Source organism: Amblyomma maculatum, chromosome 9 (assembly GCF_055883805.1).
Source record: "Amblyomma maculatum isolate TAMU_Amacu chromosome 9, ASM5588380v1, whole genome shotgun sequence".
Classification (NCBI taxonomy): Eukaryota; Metazoa; Arthropoda; class Arachnida; order Ixodida; family Ixodidae; genus Amblyomma; species Amblyomma maculatum.
This window is the reverse complement of record NC_139352.1, coordinates 71,813,349-71,832,786: the sequence shown is the minus strand read 5'-3', so window position 1 is coordinate 71,832,786 and position 19,438 is coordinate 71,813,349. Positions and strand designations below refer to the sequence as shown.

Below are 19,438 nucleotides of genomic sequence, written 5' to 3'. Positions count from 1 at the left end.
GCCGGAGCTAATTACCAATGGTCTGACCCGGCTGTCAGAGGGGCCGAAGTGTGATCATTTAATCGGAACGTTCCCGGAATCTCCGTTCTCGTTTTCGTATAGGCAGACATGCAGCCCGACTTCCTTCCCCAGGCATCACGAAAGAAACAGGACTCGGCGTGCGAGCTTGGTTTGACGAATAAAGAAAACACATAGTTCGTTTTTCGCTTTGCCCAGAGCAATTTTTCAGTTTTAATCGGAAAGCCTGCGTCGGTATACTCTTGGTTACCTGGCCCAGGTCGATGTAAGGCCAGTGCTTTGCAGCTTTGCATTTGCAAAACGTTAAGCTCTGGAATTCGTATCGCTCTCTCTCTCTCTCTCTCTCTCGGGTGTACATGCTTGAAATACTCGACCGATTTTGAAGCGAGTCTAAATGAAAATGGTTACTTTCATGAAATTCATTAAATAAGTGAAAAACGTCCCGCATAAAGTAATTTATTCCCCGTTCAGAGGACAGCCCAACTACTCTTTCGACCGGATTTAGACACTTCCACAGGCATTTTTCATACAATTTTGGACACAATTGGAGCACTTTGCGTTTTAAACAGTATTGTTTGATATTTATAATAGTACGAAATGAATTGCAGCACAGTTATGTGCCTTTCCGCTCTCGAATATCCGCGTTGAATTTTGGCGAAGCGTTGACTAAGTCAAATGAAAATGTCCCACTTTTCGGCATATCATTGGATAGCCATTGACAAATAGGGAGAACATATATGCACGTGTAAATTGAGGCCCTTCTTTTCTTACTAGAGAATTTTGAGAACCTTAATGTACGCTCCAAGGCCCGTAGCCTTTAAATCCTCTTTCCGCAATAAAAATGGCGGCATATGCAATCGTCTTTACCGCCCCTTTGAGACATGCTTAAGACACGCTTTAAGGCACGCTCTAAGACACGCTTGTAGCGGTCGATAGGCCAGCTCAAAACTTCCGAATGTGTCAAGCCAGCAGCGGTACGTGACGCTCATTACCGTGACAGACAGCGTACGCGAAAGACACGGCGGCACGCCCTCATTTCAGGACCGGATTCGAGGCAACCGGAACTTGCACAGAACCGTACCAATGCGACCGTAATAGACCGGTCATTACGTGAGCAGAGCGGCTGCCGACGAGACGCCTATCTTTCTCTGTACAACATTTCATCTTTCTTTTTTTTCTCCCACGTTCTTCTACACTGAGTAATGTTGTAATAGACCCCCAGTTTCCTTTCTTCTTTCTTCCGAGAAAGGTACGAATAAGACGGACGGGAAATTTGCGGATAGCGTGAACGGAGCTCTTGAGGGCTTCATAAATCAAGAACTGCGGACGACACGGCTTACTGCAGTCCTAAGTACAGGTTCTCTCAATTTGGGCCCATTCGCATTCACTGTTTTCTCGCCGCGTACAGCTTCCGTTTTTGTGCGCGCCTTTTTTCTCTACCGAAAATCGGTACGGGAAAGTCCCGCCAAGCACGGACGATCCGGGGAGCACGGTGCACATCATATGCGTAGAGCACAGACAACTGAGAACGAGACGGAAGGGGAACACGAAGACAAGCTTGCTCGATCCGGAATGCGGAACACCGCGAGTTTGTTATTTGACCGGAAATGGAAAAGCGCCTCGAAGTGGCAGCCAAGTGTAATTGCTAGGCACGCGGCTCACTTTGAATGCTGCCGCCTCTTGTGTTAGTCTGACTATATAACGCCGAAGCACTTCGCTGCAAAATAGGAAGGAAAAGTAGAGATACATTTTTACACTCTTTGTTATCCAAGCGAGTACAACGAAAGCCCATTGAGGAACGCGAAACGTTCCCGGGACAGAAAATGAGGCGAGTTGGGGAGCTTTTAGCGATTTAAATTTAAGCCCCACAGGCAAAGTGCAATGAACAGCGGAAAACAAGAAACGCCTGTCCTCGCTTTAAGCAAGCTCTATGTCAATGATGCCTATTTTTGCACTGTTAATTTATGATAACGAGAGTATTTTTTTCCGATGAAAATAACTTGCGATCATCTTGTCTAGTATGCTCCTTTGAGTGGTGAACTGGAGGCGTATTAGAAGATTATAGACTATGTATAAACTGATCGGCAATGTATAAAAGTGCGGATAAACTATGTATAAACTGATTAATGCGCCGTTCGTATAGCGTTCAGTTACAGCTGGTTAGTTTTCGCTCGAGTTCCTGTAGGTTCCCTACCTCTTTGCGGTAGTGCCTAATGCCCCCTGGAAAGTTAAACATGATAGCTTTGAAATAACGGAACGATGAAACTGTGCGCTCCTCGACAAACTTCGTGCTACGGCTATATAAGCTGAGCAATTTTACCTCTTGTGGGATTCCCCAAAGCACCGCCAAGAGTATTGTAACGCGCGTATTCGGTCAGACTGCACTAGACAGTGGGGAAATTAGGCCGGGAAAGAAAGATGAAACGGTTATGCGTTAGGCACACCAGCGACCACTAGCAGCTACTATATATCAGCCGAAGAAGCAAAACAAACATCACACACCGAGCACCGAGTTTGAGGCAAAGAGGAAGAGCAAGACTATGCCCCAAGCAGAGAACACCGCGGAGTCGAAGAAAACCAATCAGACTGCGCGCGCCGCGCGCAGAAAGTCATCTCCTTGGGCAAGCCCGCTACCTGCATCTTCTCGGTATTCTCCCAGTTCGCAGCGCACGCAGAATCAGCGCGGAGCCGTTTGTTTCATGCCTGCCTCGGTCATTACGCGCAGGGCCATCTCTTTCTCGACCCCCCCTCCTCGCTGCTATGCCTTCGCAGTCCCCCGCACCTTTCCTTCAGCGGGCCGACCTGTACCCACGGAATGTATCATTGTTTCAGTCGGGGGCCAATGCGTCTTTTTACGAGCTGAGCGAGGAAGGCACTACTATAACCCGCGTGCACGAGCGATGGTTCCCGGTATTACGGAAAAACGCGCTTACAGAGCTCGCTCACGTATAAACGCACGAACGCGGGGGCACAAAGCTCTGAGCCGGAGGGGGGTGGTTCCTCCTAAAACGTGTCGCCTTGTACCTACAAAACGCGAGGCGGCGGATTGTGTAATGGCAGGGCCGAGAGGTGGGCTAACCACAGCTCGCACGTACATTGATATATACGGTGGCGCTGGGGCGCGGCGCATGCGTATTTCGTTTTCTGAGCCTTTTGTTCTCTCCGTGTGTCTGAGTAGCATAGGTGCATACCGCGTGTCCCACCATAAACGGTGCAGCGGAGAGAATGCTATCTGCACTTGAGGATGCAGATGCCGCAAATCCTCGGTAATCTTCCTTGCACTTAGAGATTGACACGGTGATTAGATTGATGTGCGGATTGTGATTGGCGGGGAGTCATTTGGCGTCCAATCGCGACAGGTAGAAGGAGAATGAAAATTTGAGAATTGTCTCGCAGAGACTGCAGTTTTGTTTTAAAATCGGCTTCCAAATATGTTTTGTAAGCAATGCTTTATTTGATAACAATAAATGGAAATGTTTTCTTGATTTTCTTTTTGTTACACGGAGGAGGCGATTGTAACATTAACAACTTGAGTATTTATTTGCTTACCAGGATTAACACTTCGAAGACCTTGAAGGTAGAAGCTATTTGTAAAGCTTCACAGCCCCACTACCCAGATATCTTTGTCGACTTTTTATTGGACATTTCTATTCAGTTAGTCACCCCTGTTCCTGTCATTTGCATATTATGATCTCAAGTAAAGTATTTCTCTTGATCTTGACTACCAGTAAAAGTAACTCAATTGCCGTCAACACAGCAAAGACATTGGTAGCTTGATATTGGAGCCCGGCCTTCACGCACTATACCTGTAGACCGAAGGGGCTAACTATATATAATCGTCATTTTAGCAATGCCTGTGCTACATCGACTAACACAGTGACTATCAAACCAGCAGCATTCAATGCAGCGAAGACCCCGCCGGGGTGGCGCAGTGGTTACGGCGCTCGACTACTGTTCCCAAGGATGCGCGACCGAATCCCGGCCTCGGCGGCCTCTTTTCGATGGAGGCGAAAAACAAGGTTCCCGTGTGCTGTGCGATGTCAGTGCACGTTAAAGAACCCCAGGTGGTCGAAATTTCCGAAGTCCTCCACTAAGGCGTCTCTCATAGCCTGAGTCGCTTTGGGACGTTAAACCCCACAAACCATCAATGCAGCGAAGAAGTGGCGAGGCTGAACCAAACCGCGCGCCCAGCCATCGCCTCTGTACCTGTGTACCTTCCGCCATGATGCACGCTTCTATATGGCCAGTCTGAGTAAATGGGATACAGGCAGCACAAACGACGATGTTTGCTTTAGTACAGGGGTATGAGAGGGCGATCGAAGAAACGTGTAGGGGCGTCCATCCTTCCTTTATTGTGCCAGCCCTTTCGTGGCGCCTTTGTGGAAACGAAGAAATGATAAAAAGGAAGCACAGAGGACAAAATAAAACACCGATGTCTGCTCCGGACGCTGGGAGGAAGCGGACGACGCCGTAGAGGGCGTGCCATTCGCATGCTCTGTGGGTATACACATAAGCGCACTTTGGGCATACACGATGCTGTCGAAGCTTCGAGGGCTCGTGATGGGCGGCAACGCCGGACGGGTATCCGGGAAGCGAGGCGGTTGACGTTTAGGCTCCTGCAATCGATCTTCGGTTGCTTTATTCCCGTTTTTTTTTTTCTAGGAGAAAACAAAGATCACGGAAGGAACGTGGGACGAAATACAGTTGCTGTTAAACAAAAATATAAAACAGTTAGAAGACCGGGCGCTAAACACTGCGCTTGTCGACCTCCTCCGGAGGAACGAGGGAACGAGAACCAAAGCATCCTGCACCAATGCCCTGCAGTGGATGCTTAGAGTGGAAATTAATATGCACCCCCTGAGGCCTGGAAATTAATATGCACCCTTTATGGCGTAAACAGTAAGGAAACCCCCGCATTGCACCGTGGATTTCGGTGTCGTCGGAACACTGATTATCATAACAGCTGTCCTTTTTTCTTTTTGATCGCACATTGAGCTTGACGTAGATCTCTCGCGGGAGGGTGTTCGATTTTTTCTCAACAGCTCTTCGTTCTTTACTATAAATAGAGCATTTATCTAACGCAAATTAAATTGATATAGAATTCGTGGCGAAGGTTGCTTCCAGCTTGGTGCGCGCGCTGTTGAACACACCGGGAGGACTATCACGGCTATATAGTTAGGTAAATTATTGTGTCTCAAATAACAACTTTGCCTGTTTGCAGAGCTGTGATTTGTGCATGTTTCCTGCAAATACGCTGGGGAGTGAACTGAGTTTCTTGCTTCTCGATTCGTACAGGTGCAGTCAAGTAAGGAACACCGATAAGGAGATAAGTAAATAGGATAAGGAACACCGAAACTTCACAAAATAAACGATTACTCCGCCAAGGGAGGTGAGGACCAGACTTTTAGTTTCCTTTTTTTTTTTTTTCTTGAACCAAGCACTCTTTCTCTGGAAGAATGACACTCATAAAGTTCATTTCCAGGTTGCATGCCTGAAGTGCTTCTTCACCGGGAACTAAACGTTCGGTATTATGCTGTATATTTCCTCTACCTACACTCTTAATCTCGTTCCACATACGGTTTAAAAAGGTTCCAGTTATAAGTGGAACTTCCACTTATATAGTAAAACTGGAACTTTTTTGACACGCGCACGTGAAACCAGATTAAAAGTGGACGTACTTGTCAGTTATGAACTTATGACCATACACCCAAAGCCTGGCCTCGACACCGCAAAGAAAACGCCGAAGCACGCACGCACACACACACACACACACACACACACACACACACACACACACACACACACACACACACACACACACACACACACACACACACACACACACACACACACACACACACACACACACACACACACACACACACACACACACACACACACACACACACACACACACACACACACACGCACACACACGCACACACACACACACACACACACACACACACACACACACACACACACACACACACACACACACACACACACAATAATAACCGCCGCCGACAAGGGCGGGTAATCCATTTTCACTTTCTCTTCCCTACGGTCTGTTTGTGTTCGCCAACCGCGTCTCATTCGCCGGAACCCGCATACACAGAGAGTACGTCGCCGAGACGAAGAAACGACTGTTTGCACAGAGCGGGTACACCGCTCGTTAAGGTAGTGCGTTTGGGGCACGATTCCCGCGCCTACCGACCCTCTCGCTCACGAACTCGAACAAACGGCCCGGGAGGGCGAGCATGAGCCATGCGGGCAGTCTCGGAGAACAACGGGCAACTATGCAGGGCCGCCGGTAATATCATACCCTCCACGCAGCATCGAAGTTATATTGAACTACTATAATCGAAGTGAAAGCAAAGACAGCGTGCATAGCAGCGGCCGTCGTAGTGCGTATGAGCTCACGCTCGCTCCATCACGAGACGGTGAAGCTGTCTTTGGGAGGAGCGCGTGTGGAAACGGAACTGCTCTAATAGGCCTGTCCTCGATCTTCAGTGCGGGACGTGTTTCGTCTATAATCCGCACAAACAGGTTCCACGGATATGCACGCTCGAGCGTTCTCAGTACGAGACCAGAAGAAAAAAAAGAAAGTAAAAATGGTATAGACTTAGTCCGAAATGAAAAATTCGATCACCTCGTTGGAATCAGTGCACTGAAACATATTGATGAAGAGGAGACAGGCAACTGGGTACAGACAGCGTTTGCTCGTGGAATGGCAGAGGCAAATAACGAATAGGAGATTCGGGCAGACGACAGGAAAGAAAAGCAAACGACGCCCGAATAAGCTTAAGTGGATAAGCTCCAGAGGCAGACGAAAATGGAGAACAGTGTGTGCGAAGAGGTGACGCAGGAAACAAAAAACAAAGGGGGGGTCAGTACCTGGAAGCAAATATACATCCATACAAGCATACGGACACCAGCATGACGCGAAGTGCACTTGTTAACCATCCACACGTCGTGCAGAGGCATGCACCCATAGTTTCGACCGGATTGAAGAAAAAAGAATTATATATACTCTTCATACCGAGGGATTCTTGCTACATGGCACGTCCGGCACTCTAAAAGAGAAAGGGAAAGCAGACCAAGAAAATGCTTGCCAAGCGACAATAATAGAAAAGAAACCGAACTGTGGCGCAGTTCAACTGGCTCGATCGTCCGTTCATCAGTTCTTCGGTGTACGGCCATTCGTGAACTGCAACCGTTTATTGCGAACTGGGCGGTATAGTGTGGGCACCATCCAGGACGGAACCACGCGCATCTATCCTCCATCTCGTCCGTTTCTCAACGAGAAAGAAAAAAAAAAGAGCGAAAGACAAACCTCCCCAGCCCAACTGGCAACGAGCATCGTTGAGGAAACCACTCGGCTTCTGGCCGAGGACGAAGGCGGACACAGCCGAACAAAACCGGCGTGCCAAACCGCAACCCTCCCATTTTCCCTTACGCTCGTGGAACCCTCACACAAGCACGCGTGCACACACCGCTAGCACCAGGACCACGAGGAGGCGATCAACTCCTCTGCAGCTCTGCGGTTCACGAGCACGCGAGCTAGAGGACCGAGGAAGCTGCCTTACGAGATAGAGTAAAGGAAATAAATAAAAGAAGTAATGAAGGCGAAAGAAATGAAGCAAGAGAAACAGCGACAAGCAGGAGCCAACAACTAGGGAAGGTGGAGGAGAGGACAAAAACAAAACGAGGCAAACCGCCAGCATTTGCGGTAGCCGTTGCGTAGGCAGGACAGGGCAGACAGGTAGGCAAGCGGCCAGCGGCAGGGGGTGGGGGTGCGGGCTTCTTCTCTCGGCGGGGGCTACCAAGTTGAGTCGGGTCGACTGGTCACGACTTTCCACGGGGGCCCCTTCTGAGCGACCGCTGAGCTAATGCCCCCCCCCCCCCCCCCCTCGACGGCAGCAGCAGCAGCAAGTAGCACGAGCAAAAGAGGCGGCAGAGAAGGGAGGAAGAGAGCTGTCCGTGCTTCTTGATCTTCCCTCTGCTAGGCTCGCCAGACAACTCGAGAATGGCTCGGCGAGGGAAAGGGACGGCTTGTCGTCGGCGGCGGTAATGGCCAAATGCCCACGGTGGCTATGCCGCAGCAGCGTAAGAAGAGAGGTAGGCGAGGGGGGGGGGGGGGGGGGGGCACGGGCCAACAACTCGGCCACCACACAGTACATCGGGCGGCCACAAACAAGACAGTAGTGGGCATCATACCTGCGGAGGGGGCTGGCGGTGCAGCTTCGCTTTCGACGGAGGGACAGGCATGTTATGAACTCCGGGGTGCTTGAAGGTGGGCAGGGGAGCGGAAGCGAAGTTGCGTAGCTTATAAGCACTGGTCAGATTCGGAGTTCGCGTTGCTCTGTTGAGCCTCGAAAAAGGATAGAAGGCGAAGCCGTGGTGAAGCCGCAGGGAGCTCCAAATGGCCCGCGCCAGCGAAAGCAAGCGAAGAGTACCTGCCGGCGCATCATACGGATGCGGATGGGGAGAGTAGGCGAGGGAGAGCGTGTGGCGGTTGGCCAAAGCCTAGCCCACCTTGAGAGTTCGAAAACGATGAAAGAACAGCAGCATCAACCGCGGGGGAAAGAAACAGCCAGACGCTGGCGCGATGGGCCACTGCACTGGACGGGCGGGCCGGTAGCATCGTGTTCGGCTTCCGAAAACAGGGCCCGCGAAAGTAAAGAGATACAAGGCAGTGGCGGGGTCCCGAGCAGTAGAGATGGCGGTGCGATATGGTTTGGGTTGCTCGAGCGCTACGACGGCACGAAAAGGAGGCACAGTACGCACAAGGCGGATACCTCTGAAGAGAGCCCAGCGGCATAGTGGGAAGAGCTCTGGACATGCTGCAGTTGCGGGGATTGCTGCACCCCAAGCTGAAAGAGCGTAAATGGGATTAAATGCGACGTTTACACCTAGTGATAACTTAAGAAAAACATTAAGCTGACCGCTACTCTTCTCATTACCACTCATTTCGCTGTAACTCCATGGTATTTGATGTAGTTCGACGGAGAATGCTTCGTAAGATGCGTTAAACTACATATAAAACATCCACGCATAACAAATTCAGCTTTAGTAACGTTTTATTGCTAGGCTGGTTAAAAAACACCGCCAACGTATTTTTACTTCTCAAAGCCTCTTTGTTTAGTTTTTATTTCTGTAGACTTCAACGCTGCCTGGCAATTTAAGTCAAAGTAGAACCAATCTACACCATAGTGGCCTGGCAGTCCTGTTTCCAATGTGTGTCCCACTGCAGTCATCCAGATGGCTGGTTACTACGTAGGGAGAGTTACTGTAGTTTATGCGCCCTTTGAAGTTTGTCCGCTCAGGGAGTAGTGGTGATGTTTGAAAGATTACTCGCTATGGCAATGCGGTTAATCATGTATTCAACAATAATGTCACTCCTTTAGCCCTTTGTGACTCAGAGTGCGGATGTAATATCAACCGGGCATATTTTGTTGATGACTTAAGCGGGCTTTGCGTAATGATTTTTCGAGCTTTTCCACGCGTTATAGTTTCAACAGTATCGGAATGCGCATTCTTTGTGTTAATTTTGTTTACCGCCGCGCATCATTTATGTGCTGATTTTTAGCTCACGTACAAAGCAGCAGCATCGCATCAGCAGCCCGTACAGACACACAGACAGACCTTCACAAACGGACGGAATTCCATGAAGAAGCAAGCGACTAATAAGAAGGAGCCGCGTAAAGAAGCAACCATCTTGGCTGCTGCATTCGTAAACAAACGACACCTATATGTGGATATTGCAATCCACAAATGCAGGCGCCGCATCTGTCTGAGAGCTCAAATTTTAAAATTAAAGGGAAATATATAGGGCATAGGTACATTCCTGCCAGACGCGTCCAATCACTGATATTCGTGCTCTCTGTCGCTGATCGTGCCCCCGAGAAAACGGCCGATTTCTCCACGGGCCTGGTTTTCGATATCTGCAAAGCTGTTGAACTTGACACAGCTGGGCCACCTTCCTACGCTTAGAGCAAGTTATTTTTAAACAACCAGCTATTCAGTGCAGTGGAGCTAGCCTGGAGAGAGCGTTAGTTGACCGAGAAATGTGTTGGAAAGAGCCAATGCAAGTACAGCGGACGCACACCTTTCGCTTAAAATGAATGAATGAATGAATGAATGAATGAATGAATGAATGAATGAATGAATGAATGAATGAATGAATGAATGAATGAATGAATGAATGAATGAACTAGAAAGTTTGGTACCAGAAAGTTCGGGTTGTACGCGGTCTGCCTCACGTACCATTATATCATTCAGTGGAACTGCTAGTCTGACCCCGCGCAGGGTTTTATATTCGTTTTGAACACAAAGACAAATATTTTAATATGTGTTTTGACTGTAGTGAAAATGTCCTACTATGCAGCAACAATATTGGTTGTCTCCTTGTTTTATCGCGTGTCTTTGTTTTCCCTCTAAACTATTGGGCGCATGGCTGACTTTCTTGTTCAGTGTACGCTTACAAAAGAACGAACGATGTTCTCTCATTCCATGTAGATACAGAGTAGGCCGTTGTGTGGACAAGGACATGCGAACACTTTTTTCTCTTTATGTCGGAATAAACGTAAGGAGGCGAACATTGCATTTAAACACTGAAAAGATCCGGCTTGAAGCGATTATACGAATAATACCTCTTGTGCATAAAAAAGCCTGTTAATTTATTTCTTTTCTTTTTCGGAGACGCTGCGCGTCAGCATTCATTCCGACTCTTGCGCGTTTTTACTTCAACGTCCACTCATAATCGAAGTTTAGATGCTCGCGATTGAAAACCGACGATTTGAGGAGCCATTTTAAAGGGGCGCCCATTTTTTCGGCATCGCTAGCTGCCACGTATTCGACTACCCGATTACAGAGCGCGCTCGATGGAGGGAAATTCGATGGTATATGAAATGTGCTTGCGGCGGCGGTAATGCGTTCACACAACTGCGGCACTTTTTCCGGGGAGATCGGTGATAGACCGGGCCAGATTTCCTTTTTTTTTTCTTTCTTGCTTTTCAAGCACCGAGGCCCGAATCGAAGGAGGCAATCTGAGGAGAGCGTGCGGCCGTTAGCGAAAGTGCTTCGAGTCTTCTCTTTATGATCTGCAGGGTACGTTCTCACGTCGCGAGATGGCGCTGCGTTCCAGTCCGAGATAGTCCGAGAGTCCGCGAGGGAACTGCACAATCTTAAAACACAGTATACGTGGTAAGCGCCGCAGAGCATGACCTACAGCGGGAGAGAGCACGTTCTCCCGAGTGTAGAATGTTTTGCGTTACAGGCGAGAACTAAAAATATTATTTTATGCGACAACGTAAGCAGGCGTGAGCAATAAAAATTTACTGGGAGGAACAACTCATGCCTGGTGACTGCGGCAACAAACAAGATGCTGCTTTTCACGCGTTACGTCATAGCCGGCATATACCTAGTAGTGCTGTGCACCTATCACTTCTCTCATTTTCTCATTGCCTATGTAGCAGCCACGAAAGACCACTAACCGCTGCGTGCCTCGTGCATTGAAGTGGACCGATCAATGATGGAAGCTGTTCCTCTTTCTTCGTTGCTTCCTCTCGCTTCGGAAGCAGAAGCACCTGTATAATGGAGGTCAAGACACGCACATGTATGTATGTATGCATGTATGTATACATACAGATAGCTACACAGAAGGCAATACAGATTGACCGCACGAGCGCGGGATTCGATCATGAGCGGGGGAAGATCGAAGATAGATGGGTCATCCCAGCCGCCACCGCGGTCGAACTGACCGCGCTCTTCGAAGATACGCAGAGGAGGATGTAATAGAAAAAGAAATAAGAAACGCAACACTAGGAAGAGCGAAAAAAAAATGAGAACGGTTTCGGGCATATAGAAGAAGAACGCAAGGGTCATGATAGGATATTGATATCAGTATTTCGATTAGATTATCCCTACACTCTTCGTGTCCCCTTAATCGATCCGGAATGCTTGAGCACTCCGTAGGATATGCGCTAGCTGGGTGCCATCGAAATAAGCTGGAAGGAAAAACGTGTGCATGGACACCGGCGATCATTTTCTGTATACTGTAAAGTAATGATTGGGTGCCCAAAATAAACACGGTTACGGCTCTGCGCAGCACTTTATTCGGCGCGTGCGCGTCGAGTATTGCGAGGACAAAGAAAGAAAGAAAAAAGCCGCGGAAATAATGACAAATGCCGAACGATTGGGTGGGTGCATTGGACTGAGGGGTTGGCGTTTTGCGCGCGCAGTTGCGGTTCGGCGGGAATGCTGTTCATGACTGCAAACCACGCGAGCGCCGCGATGCACTTTCGTATACCCCTCCACTCGCGAATGTGCGTGTGTTAGGTCGAAATCGTGCTTGGAGTAGAGGGGGATAACGCCGGAAGATTGAATTGAGCCTCACTTGTCTTTGCAACATATTTAATCGACGGGACGTACGTGCCCAGCGAAGCCATAACTGCGCAAGTCGCGTGCTGAGTCTTGAACACTGAGCGGCCCTCTGCGCCGGATATATTTAGGCTATAACCGACTGGGGAGAAGGGTGATCCGGCTCTAAGTTGCGTGAGTCGCTAATGACAGACAGTTCAAAGTGTACGATATTTTTATAGCTGCGTGTATAGTGTTGTATAGCGTGTTGCGGATACCTGACCCATCATGGTTCGGTCCTCAGCTTTCGGCATGGAACCTGGCCATTGATTTCTGGGCATGGTCCTTGTAGAAGCTGAGGTCGGCCACCCCTGTTGTCTAACCGACTTGAACCGAGTGTGATACATGGAAAGCTGCAATCACGTTAGCCCGAAAATATTGACATGCAAAGCAGAGAAGTCGCAAGACTAAAGCTAAGTTGTTTTCGTTGAAAACTTTCTATATGGATGAATAATGAAGCAAAACAGAAAGTGTTCAAAGAGGAACTACATGCGCTGCAGTTCGCTAGAATCTGCCGCTGAACTTTTGCGGGAAAAATAATTAGTCAATTTGCAACACCTTGGCGAGTACAGAAACGTTACAGTTGAACTGGTTAGTCCTAAACACGGGGTTTCTAACTTTGTAACCTATACCTAGAGCAATGCACTTTAATTAAAACACCGTTCTTTTGGTAGAATTCAGTTAATAGTATCCAGATATCTAGAGTTTGTTTCCTGGAAAGCCCTTAGTAATAATGACGTGTAGGGGGAGAGCTTGGTGGCGCATGCCAAACCAGAGCCCTTCTAATAGAGCAAGAAAATATGGGAGAATGGTAGGTGGAGGGAAAAATCTCTCCCCCACCCGCCTGGCTCACACAAAAAGGCACTATGTGCATGACTCCATTGCTTACCGTAAGTTTTTGCAGTATGCCTGTTCATCGCGCCTCCATTGAAATCGTTCGAATGAATTTCTATAACCTAGTCACAGTTTAACATTTTTCCTGGCAAGCTTCTTGCTTCGGGACAAGGTCGACATTGATATTACAGACATTTTTTTCTGTAAGTTATGTTTTTAGGCCGATCAGCGCTCGGCCTAAATTTTCACAGTGCATAAAAAGACTCCACGTGACGGGCACTCACGAAAATTTAAAAAATCGAGGACATTTTGGCGACCAAAGTGACGAAAGGCGAAATCCTGAGTGCTGCATTCTGCTACACGACTGTTGCGCATGTAGAGATGAATGCTGCTACGAGTAAAGCGAGCGACTACTCTTTCACATTCTGCGAGCGAATTTATTCAGTGAATTTTGCTTGGCAACGACGAGATCGCGCTCCTTGTATCTTCACAGTTGTTCTACGTTTACTGTTGTGTGGTTGATTTTATCGAGTGCATGGCTATAATTAGTAACTATAATTAATTATGTAACCGGCACTGATTAGTAAGTATTGTTAATTAATCACGCGTTCGTAATTATTACGTAATTAACGAACCATTAATTTGTAAATAGTAATCAATTAGTAATTATTACCTAATTAATTACTCATTATATCATTGATTGCCATATACCCATATAAGGCACGCATTCGCGCATACTGTAGTGGTGCTCTGTGATTGGTAGAGACCTCCATGACGTCATCCTGTCTCGACCAATCAGAGCCGCCGCAAAAGCGAGACACTTTTGCTAACGACAACGATGAGGCAATAAAGGCCTTAGCCTTAATAGAGCGCAGAAACTGGACATCCAGCGAAAAACAAATGATGTTTGGCTCATGCTTCCCACAGACGTGACCCTATGCAGGATAAACATAACACAAGTTACATCACAAGTCAACGAGCATACAGCGAAGGTAGCGTGAAACTGTCCCCGTCGAAGTTTCGAGTTTTCATGTAAGAATCGAACGGAAACTTCTCGCTTTATCAAAGCGGACTGTGTCTATCACGCTATGTGGCGCACCAGCAGCACACTTCATCACTCTCCCCACAACTCGATGTACCCGGCGCCAAACGTCAGCCGCAATTCGATTGAAAGTGTACGGGAATAGCACAAGCGGGTCAGCAGTATAGCATGCGCGTCGATGGAGCCGACTGTCAACCGGGTCGCAGAGTATCGGTCGACCCGTTCGAAACCATTACACGACCGGCCCAAGTCTATACACGGCGACCCGGCAGTAACATTTCGATGGCGATCTCGGCCGGTGGCACGCAAAGATAGCCGTGTATAGTGTGTGTGCGCGGCCAGTGGATAATCGAGTGAAAGAGAGTGGCCTCCGTCAAGAGAGTTCGTTTCTTGCTTGCATAACGTCTTTACTGCGAGAGTTTAACTGTACACCGGCCTTGTAGAGAGGTCGCATTGATGGACACTTCTTCTAAGAAAGCGGAAAGTGGGCCGACTTTTAGTAGGTTAAATAAGAAGCACCACGCAAGTAAGCATGCAGATGCAGTGAAGAGACCAATGGTAACACCTAATTGTCACGCAACATTGTGTTACGCTTGCCTTTCCAACGTATTGCGCATATTCATTGTGTCGCCCTCAATCATGGCTCCTTCTGAAGTGGTGTACATATCCGTTCACATCCAAGTGTCTCGCCTAGGATTCGTGAATTTTTGTTGCCTAATATTGGTACTTCAGTTAGCGATTTGCCATGCAACACATATAGCGCCGACTGGCAGCATATGGCGACTCCCAAGAAACCACCCTCTAATCTATAGTGACCTTCCGTACCTGAGTATATAACATGCAAGTGCCTGAAAACTGCGTCGTTGTTGAAGAGCTTTACGATATGAGGAAGGACCAAGAAATGAAGTTCTCGGACCAGTAAGAAACTTTATATATAGAACCTCACAGGTTTAGTTTGGGAAGGGCGGTAGAAGAGCTATACGACGTGGTGCTGATGACAGCAGCAACATGACCGGCAGTCGACAATAAGGAACGGTCTCAAAGGGAAGGAAACCGAGGTCTTTCTGCTGCTTGGGACCAAGTCATGGAAGATGACCTATTTGGTTGAGCCCTATAGTCCGCGCTTGCAGGATGATTCGGGACTAATCCTGAAGGGTCTCCAGGTTCGTACTTTGCTCAGGAGGAATTCCTAGCATTGCAGGGCTGGGAAATAGTATGACCAAGTGGCGAATACTGCATGGTTCGGATATGGTCCCGAAGGACCACATGTTTCGAACGGCGACACATAGCTGCACGTTCCACAAAGCTAGGCGTGCGTGGGGACTGAACGGGAGCACGATAGCCACCAGCGTGTGGTCTACGCTTAGGAACATGACAGTCACTCACCCTGGACGTAAAGGCGTACGGTGCCCCTCCTTCCCTGGCGGTTGTTGACGACGCACTGGTACTCGCCGCTGTCCTCGGCCACCACCGAGCGGAAGAGAAGCGCACTGCTGCCGGGCACCAGAGCCACCCGGGGTCCGGCCTCGGGTGCCACGGTGACCCGCTCGCGGGTGGCCTCGATCAGGCGCCGGTCTTCTTTCCACCAAGTCAGGTGCCGCGGCGGCTGCGCCCCGCCTCCAGGTGGCAGGTCCGGGCAGCGAAGAGTCACGTTGGCACCCACGCGAACAAATATCTTCTCCGCATCGCCGTCTCCTGCGCAGAAAAAGAGACGACACATCTCGTCAGAAAATCGGAAGGCGCGTCAGCAATCGTTGACTCGCAAAAAGTACGTTTTTTCTCGAACTCTCCAATGGCTCTCCCGAAACAAGTCCGAAATCGTGTTACCCCAACAACTGGTGGCACCTGCTTTATGACGATGATCAACACATGATATGTTTACCATAGTTAAGAAATAAAAAGAAATGAGAAGGGTTCAACGCTGCTGAACCGAATGTGGAGCGATTGAAAACTTTACTATGTACCATCGATATAGGAGGTAGCATTAGCTGCGGGTGACCGAGCGTTCTCTTCCTCTTCGTCTTCTTCTTCTTCGTCGTCGTCTTCTTCTTTGTCTTCGTCTGCTTCTTCTTTTTCGTCGTCGTCTTCATCTTCGTCGTTTTCGTCTTCTTCTTCTTCTTCTCTCCTTCTTCCTCTTCGCAGCTACGCTTCTTCACGACGTAGCTGCTGCCACTCGAAGTCTCGCTGTGGCTGTCGTAGTGGCGCTTTCGTAACAAAATATCACTTTCTAGGTGGCAATATAAACTTTGGAAAGATGGTAGACATGCCAAACTACAGAAGGGAAGAAATTGCGCAGCCCATGAAAGGAAACCCACGCCTGCACTTCATGTGAGGCGCTGCACTGAGGGACATATCTACAATGTAAGCACGGGAGTGCAGTTGATTAAGGCGAAAGCCTTCATTGCCTCATCGTTGTCGTCAGCAAGTGTCAGGCTTTTGCAGCGGCTCTGATAGGTCGAGACGAGATGACGTCATGGAGGTCTCGACCAATCACAGAGCACCACCCTTATATGGCCATATGCCAATCAATGACCAAGTTATGTATAAGGACAAATAATAATTAATTATTAATTACTGATTAAGGACTAATTAAACAATACTTATTAATTTTCGCCAGTCACGTAATTATATATTCATTACAAATTAATGCCGCGCGCCCGGTAAAATCCACCACACAACAGTAAGCGTAGAACAACTGCGAAGATACAAGGAGCGCGATCTCGCCGCTGCCAAGCAGAATTCACTGAATAAATGCACTCGCAGAATGTGAAAGAGTAGTCGCTCGCTTTACTCGTAGCAGCATTCATCGCTACATGCGCAACAGTCGCGTAGCAGAATGCAGCACTCAGGCTTTCGCCTTTCATCACTTTAGTCGCCAAAATGTCCTCGAAATTTTACACTCCCGCGTAACACTGGTTACACGAGACTGCAACCAGTGTTAACCACTGCATCTGCTTTTACAGCATTCGATTCGGACACTATGCCAAGTGTACTGCAGACATTAGCGCCAGTTGAAGGTGTATCGTCGAGTTTTGTATAGTTTTTATAAGTCAGTGGATAATAGTGGGAACGTGAGCGTAAATGCAGAACTTGTTACCATTGATGTCTTACGGTTGCCGTCCTTCTCCCTAACATTTTGATTAACTCAGAAGTAAAAAAAAAAAAAAAGAAAGAAGACAGTATCTATTTAGATATCTGAACGTAGATAGGCCTGAAATATCACGCTCCTTTTGTATTTTGCTTCACACTTAGCGTGCAAGGCTCGCGTTATCGTGTTGATCGAAGATCCGTCTCCGGTACATGCTCGTCACGACAAAACGTGTACAAGGCGACCGAGGACGACTCTCGCTGTGGGCCGCCAACACCGCAGCGAGTGCGAAAAGGGAGAAAAGCTAGACCGATGAGAGATGCGAGCCGACAGAAATTGAAAAGCGAGGTCATTGTGTTTCGGTCTCTGCACTCAGTGTCTCCGCCTCTTCGGCCACTTGGAGCCGCATTCCGCCTTCCTTTCCCCCTTCACTGAGACCTTCTCACCCTAAACACGCCGCTGCGTCGTCGCTTTTACGCTCCGTAATAACAGCGCCGATAGAGCGAAGAGATAAGGACATCGCGCACAAGTGTGCAAGCACTGGAACCGGAGGGGGCAGTGCGCACGAAAATGACAGTCGCGGCAGACGACCGCGAACAAGTGGCAGACGAGAGCGGCAGAAAACACGCAAAGCAGACGATTTGAAGCGAGCAGCAAGTGGCAGAGGAGTGCGTACAAAGAACAGTAGACGATTTGAGATCAGCAGCAGAAAATGTAAAAGGAACCATAGCAGATCTGAAGTAAAAATCAAGAGAGATAACGTAAGCACGATTTGAAAAAAGGAGTTGCAGTAAAAGAATAGATATAACAGAAACTTGAGAGATGGTTTCAAGAGAGACTGCAAATGTGACGTGCCGGAATAACAACGTTCTGAAGCAACCACTCTTCGCGTCCGCGGATGCGTACGAGGCTATTAGTGCTGTAGCGGACGCCATTTTTTGCCTTATCTATCCGACGAAATCTCCGCTTTCATGTTCGTGGCAGCTTCGAACGCCGCCTCGGTCAGCAGGCTCTCTTCTCCCCACTGCTTCAAGTTAATATCTCGACAAGAAGCACCAAGCGAGCGGCCAGCTCTCACTTGGGCTCTAAATCACTCGCCAATGACAGCGCCGTGCGCTCCCCGGACTGCTAAACTTGGAGCAGGCACGCGACTACTGCGTGACCTGCGGGTTTACGAGTGGACACTTTGCTGATGAGATAACGGTGAGCAACTGACAGGTCCCGATACCGACAGAAACAGGCTGGAGTTGTTCGTGTTGGCGCTGAAGCGTGGCTTTCACTTCGTGTGATAGTTTGAGCTCTTTAGTTGTGATTGATGTTACGCATTTAGTGGAAAGTACGAGAGTAGTCGGCCTGGTCAGGACGAGGCATTGTTCAAAATTACGTCTCTGTCCTCCAAATAAAAGATAGGACGAGAGTTTAAATGGTATATGTTTTGCTGCCATACAAGATAAATGAAGACTATGCTACAGATATATATATATATATATATATATATATATATATATATATATATATATATATATATATATATATATATATATATATATATATATATATATATATATATATATATATATATAAACAGGATGTCACACAACTTTCCCGATTATCTATTTTATTCCAACAGTTTCGGACGGTGGACCGTCCTTCTTCAAGGTAGAATTGAGAATTGAAAATAGAGAATCGGGAAAGTTGTGTGACATCCTGTTTGAATTTAACTCTGGCCCATTAGTAACAAGCAATCCATGTCTATATATATATATATATATATATATATATATATATATATATATATATATATATATGTAGCGATATTCTCACGCCCGCGAAACCACTTGGTAATTGATCAACACTTTTTCTCCTTGCGGCGTACCTGCACGATTGGCTAGCCAGATTCACGAACAGTGCGTGAAGATTCATGACTTCGGCGCGTGATTAGAGAGTAAACTTGATTTTGAGCGATTCACTGATGAAACTAGATGAATTGAACAAACATCTCAGTACAAGAGAGACGCTTGTATTCCACTTTC

At 47.9% G+C, this 19,438-nt stretch overlaps 1 protein-coding gene across 3 annotated transcripts in view; it reads right to left on the bottom strand.

Moving 5' to 3' along the window:
- Window positions 1-19,438, bottom strand: part of Ptp99A (Protein tyrosine phosphatase 99A) — a 224,075-nt gene that overhangs the window by 115,886 nt on the left and 88,751 nt on the right. For all 3 annotated transcript variants that reach the window (XM_084579006.1, XM_084579003.1, XM_084579005.1), the window contains exon 2: window positions 15,704-16,012. In XM_084579006.1, the coding sequence (XP_084435132.1) occupies window positions 15,704-16,012 (309 nt within the window). The remainder of the gene's footprint in view (window positions 1-15,703; window positions 16,013-19,438) is intronic.